This window comes from Eubalaena glacialis, chromosome 11 (assembly GCF_028564815.1).
Source record: "Eubalaena glacialis isolate mEubGla1 chromosome 11, mEubGla1.1.hap2.+ XY, whole genome shotgun sequence".
NCBI classification, from domain to species: domain Eukaryota; kingdom Metazoa; phylum Chordata; class Mammalia; order Artiodactyla; family Balaenidae; genus Eubalaena; species Eubalaena glacialis.
The window spans coordinates 23,126,229-23,153,405 of NC_083726.1; the positions used below are offsets into that span (position 1 = coordinate 23,126,229).

The 27,177-nt window shown below is 40.3% G+C and overlaps 1 protein-coding gene across 15 annotated transcripts in view; it reads left to right on the forward strand.

Annotated features, from left to right (window-relative positions):
• The window catches only part of ANKS1B (ankyrin repeat and sterile alpha motif domain containing 1B), a 1,182,139-nt gene that overhangs the window by 1,090,746 nt on the left and 64,216 nt on the right, over positions 1-27,177 (forward strand). For 4 of the 15 annotated variants that reach the window (XM_061206229.1, XM_061206230.1, XM_061206231.1 and 1 more), the window contains 2 exons: positions 2,543-2,650; positions 4,704-4,883. The exons of 2 other annotated variants lie outside the window; for them this stretch is intronic. In XM_061206229.1, coding sequence (XP_061062212.1) covers positions 2,543-2,650; positions 4,704-4,883 — 288 coding nt within the window. Of the gene's footprint in view, positions 1-2,542; positions 2,651-4,703; positions 4,884-25,920; positions 25,996-27,177 lie in introns of all 15 variants that reach the window. 9 more of the 15 variants (XM_061206227.1, XM_061206234.1, XM_061206235.1 and 6 more) reach the window with 5 other exon arrangements.

Below are 27,177 nucleotides of genomic sequence, written 5' to 3' on the forward strand. Positions count from 1 at the left end.
CTTTCTCTGGATTGTATGAACAGTATTGCCTGCAAGTAATCAGCCCGGGGACCACACTTACTTAGCATATTTGTAAATCACCTGAAAAAAGGAGTATATGGTGAAATTCCAGATTTGCAAAAACTACTAAGCTCCTCTGGGTAGTGAAATGCCAAGCTGGCTAATATGAATATAGAGAGATAACACAGGGTTACATGAGTGGGCAGAAGGATGGCAGATGGGCTTCTGCATGGACAACTGTAAGATAAGGAATGTAGGGAGAAATCATTCCAACCATCCTTCCAAGATTAAAGGGCTTTCAACTATCAGCTATAACAAAATTAAGAGGTTTTACAGTCAGTGTATATTTTTGTGCCTAGTTATTCCTACTGCAGCTAAAAAGCCAGCCAAAAATCAGGAGTGCTTAGAAAGGGCATTTTTAAAGGGGCATTAAAAGCAAGAAATAGTAGCCCACTCAAAGGTAAGGCCATGGTTCACTTATACTTGGAATGTTGTGAGTAATGTGTTCAGCAGACCTGAAGCAGTTGGAATACAGGAGGAGAAAGTACAGAGAGAGTGGACTAAAAGGACTGCTTTATGAAAACAACCTGCAAAGATGAGAGGATTTATCAGCCTGGGAAGATGAAGGTTTATAAAATCAGAGGGATGTGGTGCAGGTAGACACACGCTGATTAACATTTACCATCCCCATCCTCAACAGACATGGGTCAGAGAGTGAGTATAAAAGGAATAGAGCAAATTTATGGTTATCAGAGGGGAAACATGGTGGGGTTAGGGATAAATTAGGAGTTTGGGATTAACATATACACACTATTATATATAAAATAGATAACTGTCAGCGACCTACTGTATAGTACAGGGAACTCTACTCAATATTCTGTAATAACCTATATGGGAAAAGAATCTGAAAAAGAATGGATATATGTATAACTGAATCACTTTGCTGTACACCTGAAACTAACACAACATTGTAAATCAGCTATACTCCAATATAAAATAAAAACTAAATTAGAAATTAAAAATTAAAAAATTTTTTAATTAAAAAATAAAAAATAAATAAAAGGAATAGAGCATCATGCTAGTTTAAAATTGAAATCAGATTAGGCAGAAAGGCCAATAGGCTAACTGACAGATAGGCCAATAATAGTTCAAGGTAGCACAGGATAAGTGCCAAAGAAATGTCCACTTCAACCCCTTAAAACTTGAAAAGAGAAATTTTTTTTAAAAAATCATTTTCACAATGGGTCATTTACTTTGAGAACTAGTTACCCAACAAGGGTTGTTCTATCCTGGTACTACACTTGTGCAGAAAAGAAGTGAATATATTTCTTATGAATTGATTTATAATTTGTTGTTTTTAAAAATTCAGTAATATTTGGAGATATGCCCAAACTTTGCTGTTTGCCTTGGCGTAAAACAAGTTTTGGAGTCAGGCAAACCATATTCACATCGCAGAGCCACCGCGTACTGGCTTTTAGGTGGGCTACTTAACCACTCTGAACCTCAGTCTTCTCTTCAGTAAAGCAAGAAGAACACCTTCCAGTTAGGAATGTTGGGATGAAGGAAAGAGTAACATTTGTAAAGCTCTGGGAAGGGCTGAGAACAGAGGCTCTCTGCAAGGCTTGGTTTCCTTTGTCATCTCTTCTACACTATGCCCTTTGCAGCCCTGTCAGACTCAAAAATCCCATCCTGGGGAGACTCTGGTCAGGCAGTACTTGATTCTAATCCTACTTGGCTACTTTCATCTGTATGAACATTCATTCTTTCATATTCATTGAGCCCCCACTATTTCAAACATTGGTTTAGGTGTTTGGGAAATAGTAATGATAAAGATATACCTGCTGTCTGGAAGCTTACCTGGGGGAGAGGGCTACACAAACACTAAACTTGCAAATAAAGTTATTTCAGAGAATGATACGAAGAGGATCACAGGGTAGAGTGTGACGGGGTGAGGGCTCAGTTCTTTTAAAGAGGAGATGGGAAGGGCCTTTGTGAGAAGACAGACAACACTTAAGCAACGTCCAAAGGGATGAGAAGGTGTCATTTGAAAATTGCTGGGGAACATTCCAGGCAAATGGAGAAACAAGGGTGGAGGCCCCAAGGCCAGAATGAGTGTGGAATGTTCAAAGAACAGAGAAGGCTGGAGGGGAGAGAGGAGGGGACACAGAGAAAGACAGAGGGCAGGCAGCCTTGTTGGAACTTGAGGCCAGCTCAGGACTCAGATTTTATTCTGAGCCGTAGGAAGCTATTAGAGGGACGAGGCTTGACTTCTACTTTGGAAGGGTCCTGTGGCTGCTCGGTAGAGAGTTAGACCCTAGGGCAGCCTGAGTGACAGCACTGTCCCTGCTTTCTCTTCCTACCCACACTGCCTTGCCGCTCTGTTCCTCTCTCTCTGGAACCGAGGGGACACACTGATTTCACACCACATCTCTCCCGGTGCAGAGGTAACTTTGCACAAATCTCTTCCACTCCTTCATCTTTTAGGACACGTAAAAATTATTTTTCTCAAGTAAAATATTTAACCAAATATATGTCTTTTCAGGTTTTAAAAATCAATTTGATTGGCCACAGGAAACGTATCTTGGCATCTCTAGGAGACAGGCTGCACGACGATCCACCACAGAAGCCCCCTCGGTCCATCACCCTCAGGGTAAGTACCCAGCATGCTTGTTTTGTCCTCCACTCTTATCCTCGAAAATTATTTTGTGCAATAAAATAAAAATGATTGAAGCAATGGGTCAGGAAGTACAGGCTGTTTTCCATGTAGCCTACCTCACCTGTATAAAAAACTATCTCGCCTTTGATAGTGTTTTCTACGACAAGATTTGTTTTTCTCGGTTGGTTAAATATATATTTTTGAGATTTAAATTAACATCTGAAAAACCACCACCTTTAAAGAACCTCTCCGCTACCCCGCATCCCACACACCCCTCTACACCAAGAGAAGAAATGAGTTTTCTGTCAAACTCCTCAAACCCACAGGTAGAAAATCGATGAGGACCAGAGTTAAGTAAAAGATCAATTTAAAATTAACCTTAGGGTCTTCTGTTTTTTAAGAAGTGAAAATTTTTCAGCTTTACCCACTTCAAAAATTAAGAATAGAGAATCTAGAACTTTATTTAGTAAACTATTTCAGCTGTCTTTTAGAACTACGGGGTAGAAAAACTAGGAGGATGAGAGAAATCAAGTGGAAGAGGAAGGAAGGCAAGAAAGAGCAGAGGGAAGGAGACAGAGAGAGAGAAGATTGCCAGGCAGAATGGCAGCGGGAGGAGTAGCCAGTGGTCCCTGGTGTTCATGAGTCCTGTAGAAACGTTTCCAAAATTTGCCATAAAGGCAGGATCGCCATGACCAGTTGGAGAGTTCCAACTCTGTTCTCCTTATTGAGTCCTGCACTTGCTTGCTTCTGATTCCTTTTCTGCAGGTGTCAGAAAGGGTAGTGATAATAAACGAACACAAAAGTAACACTTAGACGTCACTGCCAGCGATGAAATGCAGTCGAATGCCTCTTATCAGTGGACTTCAGCAAACAGTAACTACTGTCATCATCACAGAGGATGGAGCAGGAGAGGAGCTGTTAAGATTTTAAGGCTGATTCAGTTTTAAAGGAGAAGAAAACACACAGAGGCTTCAGGAAATGCAAGAGAATTGGCTCCAGGAGGGCCATGAGGAAGACTGACGATTGGGGCAGTTGGAATACACTGGGATATTTGGAGGCTAGTGAGGGCTTAGGGAGTAGTGAAGATAGAAGAGGACCTAGTTCTCCCTCAGTAAGAAGAGCCTCAAATAAATTGGGGGAAAATGAGGCTAGAAAGGGATTATTGTTTTGCCTTCGTTTCGCTGCACAAAAGAGGAGAAAGATACAGGCACCATCAGTGTGACCATCCTAAAATGACCCTTTTGAGGAGTAATTCCCTGCTACTTACCCTACTGTCTTTCCTTCCCCTGCTGAACCTCTCCCTCTGGCTCTCTGGAAGAGGTCTAGGGAAGCAACAGACAAATCAAAGACAGAGGTTCCCAAGAAAAAGTGTAGGACCTTAATCCATCAAAGGAGGTCCAGAACATCTTGGGGAGAAGTAGCCTGGAGAATCGGCACGATCCAATCCTCCACTTACTTGCAAACATCAGAGCCCAGCTGTCTTCCCCCCTTTATCTTACTTCTTGACCAGTTTCCCCAAGTTCTCTTTGCCATTGAAGCCCATCCTCTGTCATTACATGCATTGCTCTGCCGTCTGTGCGTGTGACATGCCACTTCCATACTGCGTCCTCTTCCTGGCAAGGATTGCCGGGCTACTCTTTGATGAAGGATCAACACCCATGAGGTCCCACTTTAGCTTTCTTGTCATGGCATCTACCATGGTGAGGCCCCTCTGTCCACGTAGAGACACAGTTCCTTCCCTTGTAAACACAAGTGATAGTGTCAGGGGTGCCCAACAGATGTGTGCCTCTCTCCTGGGATCATCCATGGTGCTGGCTCAAGAAAACAGAGCCTGATTCTTGATATTGTAAACCTTCAACCTGAAATGCTTAGTGGGGAGGTATTGATTGTGCCATTAATAAAATGGTGGAATGTCATCGATTCCTTGGCAGTTGATTCAAAAATGACTCCCCACCCCCGCAGTGTGTCTTGTCAGTATTTCACAGTTTTGAAACCAGAGGTCAGCCGCAAGAGCATGGTATTTATTTCATGCTATATTTCCATTCAGGAACCCAGTGGTAATCACACTCCTCCTCAGTTGTCTCCATCACTTAGCCAAAGCACTTACACCACTGGTGGCTCCCTAGACGTTCCTCACATTATCATGCAGGGCGATGCAAGGAGGAGAAGAAATGAAAACTACTTTGATGATATTCCCCGATCAAAACTGGAGAGGCAGATGGCCCAGGTAAGGTGTTCAAAGCCTCTGTGATGTTTTTGTCTTTCACCCATATCAAGTAATGCATTCCAGTTTTGAACAGTTGCTTACAATGGGTGCCTATTGTGCACAACGTAACTGGAATTTTACCATTTTATGCCATGACTTTCGTTCTCTGCTCAGTTGAACTAGAATGAAATGGACCTTTCTGGGAATGGAATGTATACACAGATCCTTGTTATCCATTTCGTTACTGAGGAAATTATGTCTGATCTCTTTGCACCCAGAAAGTCTTTGCCCTAAAGGGAATAATACTGTGTAAGAATCAAATCATAATGAAAAAATAAATCATAGAAGTCTAGATTATAGAATGTAAATTGGTCGGATGACAGGGCAGAAGTTGGGGGTGGGGGAGTATTAACTCCGAGAAATGTGGTTCATTTTCTCCCAAGTTTACACATTTGTTTAGAATTGTACAATGGGGACTAGTTGCATCCATCTCATACTGTCACCTTGAGTGGTTGAAAATGATGCTGCTGCCTGACACAAATAACTGAAGAGAGAGGTCTGTCCTGTTCAGACCTCTCCATGTTTTGGGTATGGATGTCCGTGTTTCACGTGTCTGCAGGTTGCTGCTCAGGAACTCAAGTCAGCCGTAACCAAATAGTGGTGCTGTTCCTAAAGCACATCCAGATGGGCAGCTAGCTCTGCAGTGTCACCCCGAGGCTCACAGCTATGGATTTGTTGACAGCTGTTGGCAGAATCAACCCTTTTCATCCTCATTCTAGGTTCAGACTGAGCGTTGAGAGGCTTCTCTGCCTCCCACACCTAAGATGAGAATCTTGAGGTGAAAATTTGACTGCAATTGCGTTGCCTTGGTTGTTCAATATTTTTCTCAGCTGTTTGGTGAGATTCTGTTTTTTTTAAAGCCTTTGGTAAACATTCAGTGCTGCCGCTCACGAAAGAAAAATGTGAAGAGAATGTTCTGGAAGCCATGGCTATTCTGCCTGCATATGCCCTGGAGAGAAGGGGTCTGAGATATTGTGTCTCCTTTCAACTTGCTCAATATCGAATTGTTCTCAGGGTCCTTTGTGCAGAGAATAGCAATGTTGGGATTATGGAGAATCTTTTATTGAAGGGAGGTGGAAAATGTGGGAGAGACAAGAAAAGAATAATTTTCCCTCTCTCTCTTGTTAAGTACTGTCTTTTAATCCTTATTACTGTTTTCACTGATGTTTTTTTAAATAAAGACTCTAAAAGCTTTTTTCCCCAAGATGTTCATACATTTCCTGCTATTTGTTAGTATCTGTGGATCACATAATGTGGTTAAATTTCTCTAATGACAGCATTTCAGAGACATGGTTTGTTTTAACCTTGAACCATGTAGTGTTTATGTATTAATGCAAACTGGGTCTTTCCTGGACCCTTTTCTTCCCTGGATAAGGGCGGATCATCCATTAACAAGCATTAGCTGTTATTGACTGTGCCACATTCAGTGACAGAATCACCTGTCTGAACTGCTCATGTAATTTATGCGAGTTCTCCACAGAGTGCAGTTTTTTTCAGAGAGGAAATTAATTACTCTTTTGCCTGAGTATGCACACTCAGAGGTAATCTAACAATTGCTCCCTTATGGTCTTTGTGAGATTCACAGCCTAGGGGCAGTATTACCGTCTGAAGAGCCTAGATCTTTTTCTTGTCATTCCAATCAGAATGCATCCCTTTCTGGAATTGTCTTGCCCTTGAGAAAATTGAATGAACTTTTATCTGGCCAGGTGAGAAAGGCCAAAATGCACAAAGAGAAGTGAGGTAAGCAGTGGGTGAGTTGGGAGCTATGGAAGGTCTGTGTGAATGTGCTTATTTCCCTCCCGTGTACTGCTCACAATGATCGGATGACTGATGGAGACCTAGGCCTCCATCAGCAGCCAGGAGCTTATTAGAAGCTTTCTAAAACCCCACGGCTCAATACAGCACTTTTGCTGCAGAATAAATAGGAGATGGCACTACAGGAATCCAACGATAAGAAAAAAGGATTCTGGGATTGCAGCTCTTTAGGCTGTGTTCATTGCAGTTTTTTATTTGTCTTGAGACTCTTTCCCAGTCTAGAAATGCCAAAAATCGTGGAGAAGTGAATGGGTACCTTCTAAAAAATAGCACCATTTCAAAACTTTAGCCTGTCAAAATATGAAATACTCAGTAATTTTGTTGTTGAACAGTTTTATTTATGTGACTTTTTCACCACTCAGCCACCCAATTGATGTTTTTTCTTATTCTTCTGTTTCTGGTCATTTGCTGTAATAATTTTTGAAATCCGTTTGCTTTTTTTTTTTTTTTTTAGAACCCATCAAACTGGCTCTAGACCACATCTTCCCCAAAGTTATGCCCTTAGCCAGTAAAGCTGAATTCAAGTCTTCTTCCTAAGGACTTGAATTAGCAATTTTAGCAATTAAAATTCCTGTAAGCAAGCAGCTAGTTACACCTCCTTCCAACCAGGAGCTCAGTCCCTGAGGTTCCTTCCCAAGGGGTTTCTCCCAAGGGGCTTACTTAAGGTTGGTTAACCAGTCTGCTTCCCACTAAAAGGCAGAAGTCCACCTTCAGGCTTTCTTACTTACTTACTAAAAGAAAGGAAAACACAATTAAAAGAAAATCACCTGGACAAATCCTTATTCTCAGAAACCCCTCTAGTGCTTCAAGTTTACCTGAGCCCCCAGAAGAGTGATTTGGAATTCTAGCCGTAGGCCAGGAACCTGAAGTTCTTGGTGGCTGCAGTAATTCATAGGAGCATAGCTTTTGCCCAGCAGATGTGTGGAAGTGCTTTAACTTGAAAAACCAATGCTGAAAGTTAAATTGAGATAAAGTTAATGTCCATTCCACCTATTAAATTTGTTCATTAGCAAATATTTTTTTAAAAGGTAACACAGTGTTTGATTACTTGTTTTCAATTCGAACCAATGTTTAAAATACTTGCCTTGGAATCCAGAGGATTTTAAATAGTATGGCTGTTGTTTGCTTTTATTCTGATGTAAGCAATATTGTGGCATCAAATTGTCTTAAATAAATATGTGAGAAACAAAATCAAGTTCAGTACTAATAGGATTTTTGAAACCATGAAATGTAATGATGTAAACACATCTAAACAATGGATTGCCTATCATGCTGAAAACATAGCTTTCTAGCCTATAATTCTAAATTGGACTCAGCTCAGAAGTTCTAAAAGGCTCCCCTATTTCCATATCCCTAATAAATAAATGTTGCATTCACATTTGTATGATAATACCTTAATGCGTATAGAGCTTGCTTTTAAATTTCCAAAGTACTGTCACATCTGTCATCTCATTTTAGCACAAAGTATCTTACACAACTATTTATGTGTGTGTAGCACATGGCAGATCAGCTTTTAAGACCAAGTTCTGTGGAGATGAGATAGTAAGTGAAAATATGAAAAATAATAACAGAAGGAGGAAAAATATTTCCAGTATTTAGGACCTAATTGCAATATTTAGAAATTTTCTTGAGTGATATTTAGGAGAAGTCAAAACATTCTTAAAATGAATAATAAATGAGAGTAATGGAATTAATAAAGTTTAGGGACCACATTCTCCAAAGTTATGAAAAAAGGAAAAGGAGTTTCCCAAAGTGAAACTTATAACCATTTATTTATAACCAAATACTTATGGAAAAGTGAAATAATACTTCTATTTTCACAAAATAAAAAAGACTCCTAAACAGTAAGAGAAAACCCACACTGTGGAAGTTCTTGTGTTTTGAATGCTCTCATCTAATTAGAAATATCAATATTGCCTGAAGCAATTACCTTACCTGATGCGTACAAACCTTAGAAACAGACATTATCCACATTTCAAAGACTGGGAAACAGAAATTATGTGACTTGGTCCGGGTAGCACAGCCAGAAAGAAACCAAATCAGAACTTGCCTGGGGCAATATGTCAGGCACTAGAAAGGCTTTGTCTAAATTGCTTCTAAATCACTAGAAAGTTGATTCAGTTGAAAGTCTAATATATCTTGATCCAAACAGTATTACTTAATAAGTATGACTAGATCAATTACTTCTTTATTTGAAAGCATTTTACATATTATATTAGTTCTACAAATGGTCGTTCTTTTGATACTGTTAGAGGAAGAGAAATGAAAACTGGGCCACATAGAAGCCCTGCCATGGCCCCATCCATGTCTGAAATTCCACATGCGGTATCTTATTTAAGCCTCACAGCAGCCCCTTCTATACTCAAGGAACCCAGCTGGGTGAGTGCTTTGCCTTGCAGCTGCTACATGGCAGAGCCAGGACTCAAGCTGTCTGCCTGACCATGTCCTGTTCTATGGCCCCTGATGCCCAGTGGGCTACTTCTATTTTAAAATGATGTAGAATATCTTAGTAACAGTTCAATACATACTAATTTCCCATATGCTCTAACAGATTATACATTCATAGGAACAGTGGGCAGAATGAGGATAAAATTGCTAGTAGTTTAGTGGAAACTTACTGAATCAGCTCATGGTTCTCAGCATAAAACCCTTTTTTAAAAAAATACTTAATTTAAAAAATTTTATTTTATTGAAGTATAGTCGATTTACAATATCATGCTAGTTTCAGGTATACTATGAGTCTGTTTCTGTTTGGAAAATAAGTTCATTGATATCTCTTTTTTTTTAGCTTCCACATATAAGTGCTATTATATGATATTTGTCTTTCTCTGTCTGGCTTATTTCACTTAGTAGGATAATAGTAGTAGTAGGATAATCTCTAGGTCCATCCATGTTGCTGCAAATGGCATTATTTCATTCCTTTTTATGGCTGAGTAATATTCCATTGTATATATATAACCACATCTTCTTTATCCATTCATCTGTCAATGGACATTTAGGTTGCATTCATGTCTTGGCTATTGTGAATAGTGCTGCTGTGAACATAGGGGTGCACGTATCTTTTTGCATTATGGTTTTCTCCAGATATATGCCTAGGAGTGGGATTGCTGGGTCATATGGTAGTTCTGTTTTTAGTTTTTTAAGGAACCTCCATACTGTTCTCCATAGTGGCTCTACCAATTTACATTCCCACCAACAGTGTAGGAGGGTTCCCTTTTCTCCACACCCTCTTCAGCATTTATTGTGTGTAGATTTTTTGATGATGGCCTTTCTGGCCGATGTGAGGTGATACCTCATTGTAGTTTTGATTTGCATTTCTCTAATAATTAGTGATGCTGAAGCATCTTTTCATGTGCTTTTTGGCTATCTGTGTGTCTTCTTTGGAGAAATGTCTATTTGAATTTTTTGTCCATTTTTTGATTGGGTTATTTGTTTTTTTGATATTAAGCTTCATGAGCTGTTTGTATATTTTGGGGATAATCCCTTGTCGGTTGCTTCATTTGCAAATATTTTCTCCCATTCTGAGGGTTGTCTTTTCGTTTTATTTATGGTTTCCTTTGCTGAGCAAAAGCTTTTAAGTTTAATTAGGCCTCATTTGTTTATTTTTGGTTTTATTTTCATTACTCTAGGAGATAGATCAAAAAAGATTATTTGTAGACTTTTTGATGATGGCCATTCTGACAGGAGTGAAGTCATACCTCATTGTAGTTTTGATTTGCATTTCTTTAATAATTAGCAATGTTGAACATTTTTTCATGTGCCCATTGGCCATCTGTACGTTTTCTTTGGAGAAATGTCTACCTAGGTCTTCTGCTCATTTTTTGATTAGATTGTTTGTTTTTTTGATATTGAGCTGTATGAGCTGTTTGTATATTTTGGAAACTGATCCCTTGTTGATTGCATCATTTGTAAATATTTTCTCCCATTCTGTAGGTTGTCTTTTCATTTTGTTTATGGTTTTCTTTGCCGTGCAACAGCTTTTAAGTTTAATTAGGTCTCGTTTGTTTATTTTTATTTCCATTCCTCTAGGAGATGGATCTAAAAAGATATTGCTGTGATTTATGTCAAAGAGTGTTCTGCCTATGTTTTCCTCTACGAGTTTTATAGTATCTGGCCTTACATTTAGGTCTTTAATCCATTTCTGAGTTTCTACAGTGTTTATTTGTTGATCCTCTTAGTGGAAACCCTTCCTGCACATTTGGTAGAACTCTGCCCTCCTCCCATGTTTGTGAAAAGCTTTGTAGGTAGCTGTGGGGTTTACTGCATATACAGAGAAGTTCTTGCCTGTGAGGGTTTCTCCAATTAGTGGATGCTGTTTCCTTAGCAGCATCTTCAGTTGGAGTTTTGATTTGGTTTCTTTCAGGCTGTGTGACCTGTACCAAGTCATGCGATTTCTCTGAACTTTGGTTTCCTTGTCTTTAAAACATGGATAAAGACTGCCTCGCAGGCTTGTGTGTGTCAGATAATTTATGTTTAAGTATATTCTAAACTGTAAATCACAATGTATATATAGATAGATAGATGATATGACTATCAATTCAGATATATCATCTATCAGTCCCTAATTCAAAGGTCCCTGATTCATTGTAGGGCCAGTTAATGCCAAAGACATTAGAAAGGTAAGTGCTCAGATGGTTGTAGCATTCTATAAAGACCATCCTTTTGTTCCAGTATTATTTCCATGCTTAGAATGTATATTGAGAATGGAATTGGAATTTTCCTCCTTATTATTTTAATCATATAAATATGAAGGCTGCCAAGGAGCATCTCTCATGATGGAAAAGGGATCTGTGAGATGATCACAAAGCCAGGGAAAGCAGAGGGGAGATGGAAGAGTTCTCTGCAAATTCAGCGTACAAAAGTATGTAGCAAAGGATATCTTACAGTAATAACACATTATTATTGTAACATGGTAAGAGAAAACATTAAGTGAGAAGGAAAGGATTGTTTTTGACTTAAATGAACTTTAAAACTTGTTTGAAATACAAAGTACACAAAATTGTTAACTAGAAAGCATGGAAAGCCCCAAAATCCATGAGGCAAACACTGAGCCAGCCTCTGAGAAAGAAGGGAGTAATTTATTCTTCTGTATTTTTTCTGGGAAAGAAAGCCTAGTGTTCCTAGAAATTCTACCCACTGCTCTCATGTTATGGAATTTACAGAATCAGCTTTCAAAAAATGGTACAACAGTGTTGAAAAGAATAGCATTTTACAAAGTGATTTTTCCCCCACTAAACAAGTTTCATTACTGAGTTACATTAGATTTTTTTCAAATGTCCATGAGTTAGTGGCTAATTTTTAATTTAGATTTTCATCACCTCACCACTGCTCAGAAAAGCTCAGCGTGTCCATGACTTCAAAAATTATTTCCATGAAGGTCTAAAGAGCAGCTTCTAATACTTAAGCACAGACAGATAATATATAACCCAAAAAAGAAGGTTAAGAATAAACTCAGTAAGCTCTTCCATCAGGAGCTTCTGATGTGACAGCTTGTTGAGTTGACAAGCTAACACACCAGCTTCAGTGATAACTTGGGATGTTGATGATATCTGTGCCCTGTTTCAAGCCAGGAACTCTGGACTGTCAACCATCTATTCCCAAAGGCATCATGCGAAGCAAAAGTGGAAAACGGTGCTTTCATACTTGGAATTTAAACCTGATGTGTTGTATACCTAGTTTGTTAATGTGGACGGTTAACTGCCTTTTCTCAAAATATATGCTCTCCCTATACTACAAAGCTACAGTAATCAAGACAGTATGGTACTGGCATGAAAACAGACATATAGATCAATGGAACAGGATAGAAAGCCCAGAGATAAACCCACGCACCTATGGTCACCTTATCTTTGATAAAGGAGGCAAGAATATACAATGGAGAAAAGACAGCCTCTTCAATAAGTGGTGCTGGGAAAACTGGACAGCTACATGTAAAAGAATGATATTAGAACACTCCCTAACACCATACACAAAAATAAACTCAAAATGAATTAAAGACCTAAATGTAAGGCGAGACACTATAAAACTCTTAGAGGAAAGCATAGGCAGAACACTCCATGACATAAATCACAGCAAGATCCTTTTTGACCCACCTCCTAGAGAAATGGAAATAAAAACAAAAGTAAACAAATGGGACCTAGTGAAACTTAAGAGCTTTTGCACAGCAAAGGAAACCATAAACAAGATGAAAAGACAACCCTCAGAATGGGAGAAAATATTTGCAAACAAAGCAACGGACAAAGGATTAATCTCCAAAATTTACAAGCAGCTCATGCAGCTCAATATCAAAAAAACAAACAACCCAATCTAAAAATGGGCAGAAGACCTAAATAGACATTTCTCCAAAGAAGATATGCAGATTGCCAACAAACACATGAAAGGATGCTCAACATCACTAATCATTAGAGAAACGCAAATCAAAACTACAATGAAGTATCACCTCACACCGGTCAGAATGGCCATCATCAAAAAATCTACAAACAATAAATGCTGGAGAGGGTGTGGAGAAAAGGGAACCCTCTTGCACTGTTGGTGAGAATGTAAATTGATACAGCCACTATGGAGAACAGTATGGAGGTTCCTTAAAGAACTAAAAATAGAATTACCATACGGCCCGGCAATCCCACTACTGGGCATATACCCTGAGAAAACCATAATTCAGAAAGAGTCATGTACCCCAATGTTCATTGCAGCTCTATTTACAATAGCCAGGACATGGAAGCAACCTAAGTGTCCATCGACAGATGAATGGATAAAGAAGATGTGGCACATATATACAATGGAATATTACTCAGCCATAAAGAGAAATGCAATTGAGTTATCTGTAGTGAGGTGGATGGACCTAGAGTCTGTCATACAGAGTGAAGTAAGTCAGAAAGAGAAAAATAAATACCGTATGCTAACACATATATATGGAATCTAAAAAAAAAATGCTTCTGAAGAACCTAGGGGCAGGACAGGAATAAAGACACAGATGTAGAGAATGGACTTGAGGACACGGGGAGGGGGAAGGGTAAGCTGGGCCGAAGTGAGAGAGTAGCATTGACATATATACACTACCAAACGTAAAACAGATAGCTAGTGGGAAGCAGCTGCATCGCACGCGGAGATCAGCTCGGTGCTTTATGACCACCTAGAAGGGTGGGATAAGGAGGGTGGGAGAGAGGCTCAAGAGGGAGGGGATATGGGGATATATGTATACATATAGCTGATTCACTTTGTTATACAGCAGAAACTAACACAACATTGTAAAGCAATTATACTCCAATAAAGATAATAAAAAAAAATTTTTTTTAAGTATATATATATATATATGCTCTCCCCATGACAACTTTGGTGCTGGAAATTCCAATATGATTATCGTCTTATGGGCAACATTGAAGTGTTACTGTCTATCCTGTACCACAGTCAAAAAAAAAAAAATAATAGGAAGAAGTAGGAGAATCACTCAGATGGAGTCGCTTTTACGTTTTGATACTCATCTTACAAGTCTCCATTCTTTCATTCTCTGTCAAGTCCATCAGTGAGGCACATTAGATGACCAGGAGTTTGTTCTGACCGACGCCATCAGACCTAAACACCTCCACTCTCTTTGCTAGGGAAGCTGTGATGTCTCCACCTACCCATCATGTGCTGGTACTTAACCAAGCAGAATGTTTCCAATTAAAACCAGACCACAGATTTTTTTTAAAAACATGAATAAATAATAAATAATTTTCAACTGTTTTCAACTGAATAAATAATAAATCGGACAATATATAAAAACCCTATTTTAGTGGAATTGACCTTGTGATATTTAGTGGTGCCTTAGGCTGGCTGACATTGAGCCGCATGTTTGCAAAGAGGCACACCAGGCTATCTTTTTCCACTTGTTAAATTTTTGGAATGTTTCTTATTAGATTCAGTCCAGTTCTTGGGTCCACAGGTCAGTGTTGGCTGTTATAATCTGACCTTGATATGTTTTCAAGGATAGGAGAATTCTCTTCTTCTCCTTCTCCTTCTTCCTTTTCTTTTTCCAGTATTAAAGAAAATAAAGGGAAGGTGTTTAATGTCTAGAGGAAATGGGGCTTATTGTGGGGTCCTGTCTCAGTTACTTCCGTTTGTGTATGACTAAAGTAATAAATCAGTAGGGACTCTTCTGAGTGCATGCAAGTAACAAAAATCCAACTCAAGATGTCTTCAGCAGAAAAGGGCACATATTTGGGTCATTTTTGCTACAAAGTCCTGGTAGCCTGGTTCAGGTGCTTATATGACATCTTGGTCTCAGGCTCTTCATGTCTTAGCTCTGCTGTCCTCTGGGTTGGCTCTTTTCCCAATCAGGCTTTCTCTACATGAGGGGAGTTTCAAGTCCAATTCCTGTTAAACTTGAACCTGTGAGAGAGAGGGCTTATCTTACCAAGAGTTCCCCAAAAAGCCCCAGGATTGAGTCCCATTGGTTCAGATCAGGCTGGTTTGGATCTTTTATGTGTCCTGAGCTAATCACACAGGAGAGGAGCATGTGTGTGCGTGGTGTGTGTGTGTGCGTGTGTGTGTGTGAGAGATGCGATTAGCCAGGCATAGGTCACATGCCTGGAGATGGTTTTAGCTCCACCTGAACCACGGGAACTGAGGGATGGCAAAGGAGCTCCTCCTGTGGACAGGCTTTCATGAGCAGAAGTGGCCATGGTCTCTGGGCAGACAGAAATGGCAGTGGTGGGCACCTGAATAAACCCATTCTGACGTCCAAATTCCAAGAATATCTGATGGACAATTGTTATATTACATGGGTATTCATTTCATTTTTGCATACTTGATTTGATGAGCTTTTTTAAAATACCAGATTTGAAGTAATGAGGTCAGAGTTAAAAATTCTGTCTCTGATATCTGATACCTCTGTAATCTTGAACAAGCCTCTTAGCTACTCAGAGCCTTAGTTTTCTCTTCCTCAAGTGAGATTAAGGCCCCCTCACATCACTGTTGTGAGGCACAGGTAAAGTAGTAGTTGTCACAGTAGTTTACAAAGTATACAGCTCTACATTTGGGTGTTTTTAGAAATTATTATTATTTTGAGATAACTCTAGCTTCCTTCTACACTATGCTTTTTCAACTGCAACTGGGAATAAATGCATTTTAAAGTAAAGCTCATAATATTTAGCTGTGTTTTACAAAACTATTTCTATTTTCCAGCTGGTAAGCCCCAAACTAATACCTTTCCACAGATATGGAAACAATAGTTCTTAGGATTGCAAACACTGTACAGGAGGTTCCTATCTGTGTTATAACCTAGTTAGCATTGGAGCTCTTTGGAGAGGATTTTTGGATGATATCCATACTTAAGTACTTTTAAATACTTTATGAGTTAACATATATTAAAAATATGTCATTTTATTGTATATTAAATTTTATTTTACTTCTCTTATAGTAAAGTGTATGAGTGCTACATAGGGGTGAGGCCTGACTCTTCCTTATTTTTTAATTCCCTGTAATAAGCATTCCATAAATATTTGTTGACCAGATTACTTTACACAGGTATTAGGTACCACAAAACCACAGGTTTCCAGTACTCCAGCTTAGACACAAACTGTGATGGTCTCAAATCTTTTAGAGAAACAAACTACCTGGAATAGTAGCATATCACCTGCCAATCTTAGATCTGGTAGTTGGTTCATCGTCATCATCGTCAGAGCCAGCACTGATTAATACAACTTTATAATGAGGAAACTGAGGCTCGGAGACTTTGTGTTGTTGACCCAAGGCCACAGAGATTGTAAGAAGCAGAGCCAGGATTTGAACCCAGGCTGTCTAGCTTCAGAGCCTGTGCTTTAACCACTGTGATGATGAACACCCGGGTTGTGTCTATACCAGCAGACATGACACATTCTAAAAATTCTAGAACCCCAAAAGGCTTCAGTGCAATTTTTTTTAGTCCTTTGACAAATTCTGTTACTAATATCTAATACTTTATGTAAATGCAAAGTTAGTAGAGAATTGAACCTCTAAGGTGCTGTGGATAAACGTTGTATTTAAAGAAGATCCTTTGCTCCTGACATCCAACTTTTCATTCTTTACAAATCAGGGGTAGCAAACAATTGCTTCACATAACCAGTTGTGAAATGATGTGACCCCCCCCTTTCTGTATCAGTCTCTACTTTGAGGCTTGAATATAGTATCACAAAAATTTATAGTAACTTGCAATATCTACATGCATTTATGGCTAGAGGATTCGTTTGTGCCTCTGTTAACGAAAAGCAGAGAACTTTAGGGTGGGAGGGGGCCAGAAAATGTGTCTTGATGCAGCACCCCTTCTAATACGTCCTTAATAAACAGCCACAAGTTTATTCCTGAACTTGTCCCTGTAAGGCAGCCCCCACTTTGTGAGGCAGCCAGCCCCATCATCATCGGAAAAGTTCTAATTAATAGAACTCTTGCCTTATATGGAATTGAAAGGAGCCTCCTTAAAGCTCCCATGTAGTTAGTTAATGCTATCTTCTGAAAACACGAAGAATAAATCTACTCCCTCTTGCTGAGAATAGTTCTTTAAGACTAAAGACAATTTGATGTCTTCCCTTCACTATATTAACCACATCCACCTCTTGCCAATACCATTCTGATAAGTGGGACGCAGGCTACACAGCATCCGGGTTCCCCAGCTCTGGGCATGTCTGCTTTGTTGACGTTCATGCTTAACAACATTGAGATATGGTTAATTCTTACTGAGCTTTTCTTTATGGAAATGTCCCAGCCTTTATCAATGGCCATGAGCAGTGCTGTGTGTGTGTGTGTGTGTGTGTGTGTGTGTGTGTGTGTATTTAACCTTAATGCAGGATTTTACATTTATATTATTCCTTTCCAGCTCAAACAGTTTTATCAAGTTGTTTGTCCAATAATCCTATTATGTCAATGCCATTTTAGAACTTGGTCAATGCTCAATGTATCAGTGATCCTTCCCAACTATGTAATATGCTGATTTTAAAAGTGCACCTCAAAAAAGTGTGCCTTTCAAGTAATTCCTCCAATGTATTGATTTCAGTGCTGAACAAGGCAGAACTGAGGAAAAACCTGTGTAGCCTTCTACCAGAGACCTCTTAGGTTGGCATCATGCAAGAGGATTAAATCAGCCAGACCTTGTTTTCCCATACATTCCACAAGGAGAAAATGAGGAAATAGTGCGGTCTCAATAAACATCATTGAATGAATGGCCTGTCCAATACCTCTTTTTTTTTTTTTACCAGAGGCAGGAACCAATGTTGAGCATATAGTTAATAAATGGGATTAAATTTTAAAAATGACATCGTCAATTTACAAGAAAGGAAAATAATGTATATTTTAAAGAGATGTTACAGGCAAAGAACAATTAATACTTTGCAAAATCGAATTTCTTTGCAGCAGTTCATGTTATGATAAAAAGCTGATCGCTGCAGTTCTGAATGAGTGATTAATATTTCTGCTAATGGCCCTGAAAAAATGTTTGTATCAAGAGTGGTGGCATCCAAACTTTGAGGGAGAACAAGTAAAATAGCCCACATTGCAAGAAACAGCGTGATCCCAATTGACTTAAATTCCCTGCAACATCCAGGGAACCTGGGGAGCTGAACAGTAAGATCTGGATTGTAGACAGTGTTCCATTTTTTTTCCTCTGCTCTGTTTTTTCTTTTCCTGTGAAGAGATTTCATAAATAATTGTGTAATGACATTTAGGGCTACAACTGTCATATTAGGGAATGCAGGTTATGTATTATCTCTACAAATGAATAACAGGTCACATAGCTATAGTTCTCTCCTGTTTTGGCTGCTGAGAGCTTACTTTATGTGCTGTCAGTAGCAGAATCAGAGTTTACAGGGAAAGAGGGAAGAAAGACGGTGGGGGGTGGAGAAAAGGAGGGAGGAGGGGGGAGGGAAGGAGAGAGGGAGGAGCGAAGCAGGGAGGAAGTGAGTGAGAGAAAGCTGTAACTTTGGGCAGGCAGCAAGTAATATCAGAATTTGTATCATGTCAGCGTACTTAGATGAGACCGAATGTAGTGTTTACTTCCTCCCACTTTGGCTAGATTGATTCATTCCGACGCCAGCAATAATGGGTCACACATGGAAAAACAGCTATTGGCCTGGCTTTTCACTTCCAGCAGGTGATTACCAATCTGTCCAAGAATTTCCCTGATACGGGGTCAAGGTCACAATCATGAAGGTTTGAGAAGACTGCTCATCAGAAAAGTGAAGAAATGATGGGGAGCAGGAATTTTTAAGCCCAGCGTTCCCTGCAAATAAAATAGTTGATCAGAAACCTTTTACAGAAAGGGTCAGTGGTAAGAAACCCTGAACTTGTGACGGTCACAGCGTAGTTGAAGAGAAGAATCACATATGGTTGTTAGAGAGTGTCTACACATTGCAAGACTCACCCGTGAAGAGAGGAGGAGGATGGTTCCCACATCTACAACGGTGGGACAGAAGAAATAAGATGCTGGCCTGCGACTTCTGGGTAACTCAGGAGAGACAAAAGGTTCTGATTCTGATTTCCAGGCAGGGTTTGGTTAGTGTCCGTGGAAGAGGAGGCTGCGAGGGCTGTCGCTGCTGAAGAAAAGATGCATACGCGGTGTTTGGTGCATTGTTCCTTGACTGATGTGAATTTGTCTGACTCCATCCTTTGACAGATCTCATCTCGTTTTAGTCTCTGCTCAAGGAGGCGCTGAGTTTGCTGGCTGCTGACCAAGGCTTCCTTTGTTAGGGTGCCCTTTTTTCTTTTGCCTTTGAAGCTGTTTTGTTCTCTCTTCAAGTTTGTTTTGGTTTTATTTTAGAAGAGCTGTCATACAAGAGAAGAAATGGACTTCATTACTCTTTTAGCTTTCACTCTGAACCTTTCGTATTTCTTGTTGGATTCTTTCTGGTCAATTTCTGAACACCCCAAAGTGTGAAAAATTATGACAAACATAAGGGAGAAACAGAGGAAAAGTTTTTTTTTTTCAGAGCTAGAACAAGGCAGAAAATTTCATCTCTGATAGAATCTGACCAGAGGGCTCTATTCATACAAGCTTCTTTATTAAACTAGCTACACAACATCGGCAGAATCCCGAAGGTTTTCAGAGCCTAATTGGTATTACTGAGAGGGTGGAGCTATCGCCCTCTTGCTGCTTCCAAGACCCACCATCAGCCTCTGAATCCCAGTTTACTACATACTGGTCCTGACAAAGGAAAATGGATCATGTCCATAGCAATCCCTATTCCATAAACGTTGACTAAAAGAAGGGCTGACCTCTAACTCACTTTGCGACCCATGCCTTGTACCCAATAGATGAGCAGCAGTTATCTCTGAATGAATGTCAGGATGCCAGGAAGACAGGTTCTGATGCTGTAAACTTTTTTTCCCCATTTTCAATTTGTGCCTGAAAGAATAATCCCTTTGCAGCGTAGAAAGCATAGACTTAATTTGGATATAATATGCTGGGTTTTGGGGGAAGACTTCTCTGAGAAGGTGACACTGGAGTAGAACGTGAGGTGAGGGAGCTGGTCCTGCAGCATCTGGAGAAGGGGAAACAAGAGCAGGGGGCTTTGAAGCAAGAGTGTGCTTTGCTGTCCAGAACCGAGTGAGCAAGAGGGCAGAGAGGTAAGGGCGGGCATGGGAGCCAGAGGATGGAGATCCTTGCAGGCCATTATTAGGACTCTGAATTTTCTTCTGAGTTAAATGGAGCAGAACAGCATGATCTGGCTTTCATTTTAAATGGATCATTTGGGCTGTTGTATTGAGAATAAACACTAAGGGGGCAAGGATGAGAACAATGAGTTTGGAAGCCTAATGGAAGAATCCAAGTGAGAAAAGGTAGTGACTTGGACCAGGTAGTGATAGGAGGGTGAAAAGATTTTAGAAGTAGATTCAGTAGGATTTGCTGCTGGAATGAATGTGAAATGTGAGCAAGAAGACAACCCCAACTGGAAGAAGAGGGTTGCCATTTGGTGAGATAAGAAAGCTTATAGGGAAGGTGAGGTGATCCGGAGCTTGGTTTGGGGCATTTAAGGTTAAGATACCTCTTAATCATCAAGATTAAGAGAGGTGTTAAGAAGGCAGCTGGATGTCTGAATCTGGAGTTCAGAGGAGAGATCTGGGCTGGAGACATAAATTTGGGAGTCAGGACAGGATGAGACCACCTGGTAAAGCCAGAGAAGGAAAAAGGATTGAGGACTGATGCTCCAGGGACCAGAGGATGATAGGAACCAGCAAAGGAGGCTAAAAAAGGAAGGAGTGATCAAGTGTCAGAAGGTCAAGGAAAATGAACAGTTGGATTTGACAAAATGAAAAAAGCAGTTTCGGCAGAGTAGGCTCAGGTGAGGACAGGAGAAGGGGAAGCAGAGACCATATAGATACTTCTTGGGGGGATTTGCTTCTTAAAGAACAGGAATTGGAGCAGGAGCTCAGGGAGAATGTTGGGTCAAGGAAAGGGGCTTGTTTGCTTTTAATGGAAGATGTTTCAGTACTTACAGGCAATGTTCCAGTAAAGAAGGGAAAACAGATAGCGAAGGAGAGAGAATTTATTGTAAATTACTGGGTTGCCACCAACTGAGCAAAAAAGAAGTCAACCTTTAGGAGAAAGACTTTGGATATAGGTAATATGCTTTTTAGTTTGTTATTAGATTTGAATGCAAATGTGTTGTATTTTCTGAACTGTATTCGTGGTAACCTGAGATACGTAATGGTAACAATAGCAATATGTGTGTTGCATTTTTAAGAAAACATTTCCAGAGTCAGGAGAGAGGTCTGAACTCAAGATAAAATTGTGTACCTCTAAAAGTGTGCTGACTTCATCACCAAAGAAATAAACATTAAATTATTGATATCTCAGTTCTAAGATTGCTATACCTTTACTTAACCCCCATTTATTTGGATTTCATGGTAATTCAAGTTCAGATCAACTAAATTAACCTTCACAATGTATGAGGAAAAGGAACTGAGAGAAAATTAATAAGCAAATGAAATTGCAAAGGGTGTTTACCATCCTTTTACAGAATTGTTTCCAGGCTCGTACAAGCAGCTCTTTAGCATATAGGTGTGCCTCTCTCTTCAACAAAGTCAGCGGTGCTTTTTCAGCCTTTATCAGGAAAAATGAGACCATCTCTAACAAGAAGTCTGCAGGGTTAATCTCTGGTGCATTTTGCCAGAAGTGTGTTGGCAGTGATGTAGTTTACTGAAGGCACAAGTGGCAACAACAAAGTAGATAAACTAAACGTGATAACGAAGAGCAGTAATTAATGTTCCTATGGTGCTTGACCATTTGCCAAGAAATATTGAACACATTCTGTGATTCCATTCACTCAGTCAATACGTTTGATGGCTTCTGTATTCCAGGTCCTAGAAACATAGATGTGAAAAAGTTGCCTCTCGCGTGAAGCTTAGCACGAGCCACACGACAACCTGATGAAATAAGTAGGCCAAGTGCTATTATTATTCTTCTTTACACATGAGGACATTCTAAAGTTTAATTAAAACTTAGATTTAAATCACTTCTGTTCTAGGAATTTGGGCCCCAGATGAAATTTTCTCACTGATATTTTCTTTCTCAAAGCTTTTGAACACTCTGTACTTCAATGCATGTTGTACCCTGAAGTATTATCTTCATAAATGTAATGAAATTCTGCAGGGGAAACTCTTTTGCATTTAAAAAATTCATTCGAACACTCAGCCTGGTAACCATGTGTCTAGACGAAGAGCCATTTCATGTTATGAAGACACCAGTTAGAGCTGGTCTACCTTAAGTTACTGCTCTTACACGCCTGGCAAAGTCTTTGCTACCGTCAGAATTACTGTGATGTCTGACATGTATCAGCTTTTTAAAAAACAATCTCCATAACTAAAATGCAATTAACTGCCTTTTTTTTTAACTCTATTTTTTAAATCTGACTTTTTACCATTTGCACTGAGGCACATAGTTATTGGAAATGAGAGAGGATTTACTTTATCAAGTTTGAACATACCTTATAAGTGAAAAATAGTTATTGTAACATCTTTAAAAGGTATATAAGCCACATGGGAACTCTCTTCAGTGTATATGACTAGAGGTGGGTTTTATTTCTTCACTGAGAAAATCTTTCTGTTTAATTTTTTAAAATAAAAATAATTATGGCACAAGATTTTTTAAAATAAAAATAATTATGGCACAAGACCCTCTCTTCCCTCCTTAACTCTCTGGTAACTTCTGTGACTGTTAGAAGATACATTCATGTAACAGGATGCTAAGGGGGAACTTGCCTGTAGGTACTAAGTATTGCACGTTCTAAAGAGAGAGCTGCTGCTAAGGGAGCCAGACACCCTACTTGGAGTTTACCAGCAGGTGGTGGATCCTGCCCTGCACAGTCAGCCTCCTGTCTGCAGAGGCACAAGATTGGTGCTGGGGGCGGGCCAGGGAGGCAGAGAATTGTCTGAGCCACTGTGGAAAGAACCGAGGCTTCTCCCTTCCCATGGGAGGGGAGAGAGCGCATCCGCGTGCAACCCAAGCCTAAGGAGAAGGTCTCCAAGAGGAACGCTCACCCAGAGTGGGGGAACTTCTGGGAGCAGATGCACATAAACCAACCTGCGCTGAGGAAGAGAGAACTGGAGGGAGATGTCCTGGCAGAGAGAAGGATTGGTCCCAGAGCAGGCTGCTCTGCATGGCAAGGATGTATGTATGTGCTGTGGGTGAGCAGTCAGGAGGAAGGGCTTGTGCACTCTCCCCTGCATCCCGCCCAAGGGGCGTGCACGTGTCCTACCTAGGAAGGCTGGGTGGGGTTGGGGAAAGTCAGGCTAGAGCGATTTCTCACATCAGGGACTGTGCAGTAGGGACACCCCTCCCCAGCAGAGACCTCCAGAGAACCTCCACAGATACGGTGGAACCCAAGGCGGGGCAGCTCCTACAAGAAGGATCAGAGACCAAGTTAGTGTTACCCTGAGAAGCAGTGACAACCAGCAGGGGGAATTCAGCCACTGCCAAGTAAGAGAGAGGCCCTTGTCCTCCTATATCCTCCGCCCCAACTAAGTGCGTGAAGGAGGTTGAGCTTGGCGTGGGGGGCATCCAAGGAGGACCATGCCACCCCACCTCGGGTTTCTTTAAGCCTCAAGACTGGTGTGTGGTGGGGAAGGGCACCGTTTGAATCATAAATGATATTGGAGTTTTATAAAAAAGTGAATTCTTCATAACTCAAAGTGACCAGGAGGTCATGCAGGCTGCCCAAAATGTCACTTGGCCTGTTGCCCACCAGGGAGGAGGGACTGGGCATGGCCCATTTGGGAGGAGTTGACTGGAAAACAAAACTTTTAAGGTATTTGAACCCCTGTGGAGTTGAGACTGTTCCATGAACTGGCTCCATTTATATATATTTGTTTCAGGATTAGCAAACAGCCTCCGTATAACTGAATATTCTCTCTGTCTTCTGGGGAGGTCAGTACTGGGCTGGCATTCCTCCCTAGCCATCCTGGCAGGCTGACACGTTGTGACACTTCCCTGTGTGACCACAGCAAGCCACTTAACCTCTCTGAATGTCCTTCTCTTCATCTGTCAGATGACAGGTGATCCCTGGGTTACTTCTAGCACTAAAAGTCGGTGAAAGTTGTAGAAGATGTAATTTCTGTAAAAGAACTATCTCAGAACTGTGGGTGACAGTGCTTTAAGGGTATCTTAGAAGTATGTTTGGCGCCAGTTAAGATGGGAATCCTGCTGAAGCATGGAATTAATATATTTAAATCAGATGACAGCTATTGGAGACGAGGCTGGGGGTTTAACGGCCCCAAGACTTAACTTGCTAGAGATTTAATTTTTGCAAAGAAGGAAGGGGAAGATGCCCCTGTGGAGAAAATAGCATGAAGTTTAGAGCAGAAACTGAGAATAGCAGAGCTGGTTTAATAGCAGAGGTGGTTGGAGGTGCCTTTTGGTCAGACCCCAGGTATCTTACTTTCTTAACGGAAAGCCAGTTACCTGACAGTCTGTCCCCAGCATGCCATCCAGATGACAGAAGGGGTGGAAAGCAAAGATGTAGGTGTGTGTGGAGCTGCCTTTGGAACTGGAGAGAGAGATGTTAAATTTCTGGTGAGCGTTTCTGGGAGGGTGGAGGTGGGGGAAACATTTAGCCAGGGATAAGCTTTCTTTTCCACAATGCATTTGCTGATGATATTGTTCTTTGCTGGGTTTCTAAACTGTATTGTGGTTACGTTCTTATCTCCTTCCTGCACTGATCTTTGTGCGCTCTGCTTGTGAATTCTGGGGATGTTCACAGTGCTTGGCTGAATAAGTTTAGGCGTTCTGCCATTTTCTGTGATTCAGTTTCATGGTGTCTTTTAGATGATGGAATTCAGGAAAAGAACTCTGTAAAGGTCAAGCCAGGAGTCTCGTTGGTTTATCTGGTGGTTTCTGCTATAACTCCTGGGAGGGTGTTGGTTCATTTGGCATTTGGTTCTAAGCAAACGTTACTGCCTTTTAATAATTGTGGGTTATTAGATTGTTAATGGTGTGGTAGAGAATCCGAATCATGGAGCAGATTCATTAGGCTCACAAACACCAAATGGCGTTCCCCAGAGTTTCTGGTTGAGGGACGGAGCTGAGCTTCCCGACCCCAGCCCCTCCCTGCTGTGCCTCCTTGGGGCCCCTCCACCACCACACATTCCCTCTGCTGGGCAGCAAACTGACACTTCTCCCCTGTTAATCACAGAGCTTTGCTCTTGAGAGCTCTGGAGGGGAAAAATCTCTCTAGGTTTATCAACTTGAGCAATGACTAAATTAGGAAAGTCATTTTATTGCATTGTTTGCTCTCGGTCATTTGAAGATAAGAAAATAAAAGTGACCTGTGTTAAAGATTTTTTTCCCATCCTTCTTGAACTTCATAAAAATATTTATCCTCTGAAACAAATGACATGAAGAGGGAAGGTATTTCCATTCTCTTCGGCAAATGTAAAACACAGTTTGCTTTTTCCAAGATGTGCATGGATTGGTAATTTCCCTTGACATAATACTAATGCATAAATGGTCTTTTTTTTTTTCCAGCCAACCCAAAAATGTTTTTAGGCAACAGAATGACTTGAAAGTCAATTATTAAACCTTGGGCACCCTAAAAGGTTTTTTTGGTGTTTTGAGTTGTTTTTTTTTTTAAGAAATATGATTCTTTGCTTTTTATTATTTTCCTCCTTCCCTTCCTTGATGCTACCTTGGTAGCTGCTGTGTTTTAAATATTGACAAGATGAGATAGTTTTCTGTTTATATCAGCAGTCGTCTGTCTGTGAGATATGGACGAATCAGAACGCTGGATTTCCTTTCTCAGCCATCCATCAGGTTCATAATGTAAGGTTACAAATGGTTATTTTTCTCTTCCTGAACTTAAGCTGTGTCGTGTGTTGCAAAGTGTCGTCAGTAGCTATAGGGACCATGTCCTGGCAATGCAGAAAATTTGTGATGTCTAACAACTCCTGAGATTTCTTTTGTCTCTTATACTTCATTCACTGTGCCTTGTGACTAGTTAACGTGCAAACATTGTCCTAAAATAAGAAACATACTTGGTTTTGAAGTCTACAGTTAAAATCTGTCCCATGTGAGTTTGGCTTTCATCCCAGGTGTCTGCGTTAACTTGCTTTTACAGGAAAAAGGAAAAGGGTAAATTGATATATATATACCCATGTATATATCAGTGTTATTCTTCCCCATTTTGTATTTCCCATGTTCATGGGCTATTCAGTCCTTTGTGCCTAACAATTCTCAAAGGTTCATGCACTTTACTTGTGAGAAATATTTGAGTATGATTTGCATGATATTATATATAAGTTTTATGCAAATATGGGAGGAGTATAGCCAGGAGAGGCACCATTACAGCTACAAAGTGGTTCTCAGCCTTTTTCTTTTTTTCCACTTGACAGTACTGAATTGATCTTTGGAATGTGCGTGAAATCATGACCTGTTTTACTCTGAGCTGCTTAATATTCAAATATTCACAATTCACCTTTGCATACTTTTTAAAAATCCATTTTTGTTTGGAAAGTAAACATTTTAATGTCTGGGGTTTTTTTCCATTTTGTATTTTAAAATACAATTCTATTTTCACACTCCGTTAAATTTCTCTTATTGGATAGCCTGCTGTCTAAGAGGTTGAGACATTTGGTTGAGAATCACTAAGCAGAGCTCTTGGGGTGGCATGCAAAGGGCCTCCTCTGAGGTGCCATGTCAGGCACACCCCTCCTCCTGTGCATGGGAATTTCTGGCACTTGGGGACCACAGTGTCTATACATTGCCTGGTACTGATGCTCCAGTGACCCCGCAGTTCCTCCTGAACACGTAAATTCTAACCAGTGCTTTTTCGTGTTCAGAAGTGGCCATCTCTGCTGTTTATCATCAAAAGGAACAAATTCAAGATAACCAGCTGCATTTGACCAAACCAGCATTCTTTATTCTTGAAGATGTTTTAAAAGAACTGCAGCAGCATCTTGCTTTCATGTGTGTGTGAATGTTTGTAGGAGACCTTTCCTTACATTC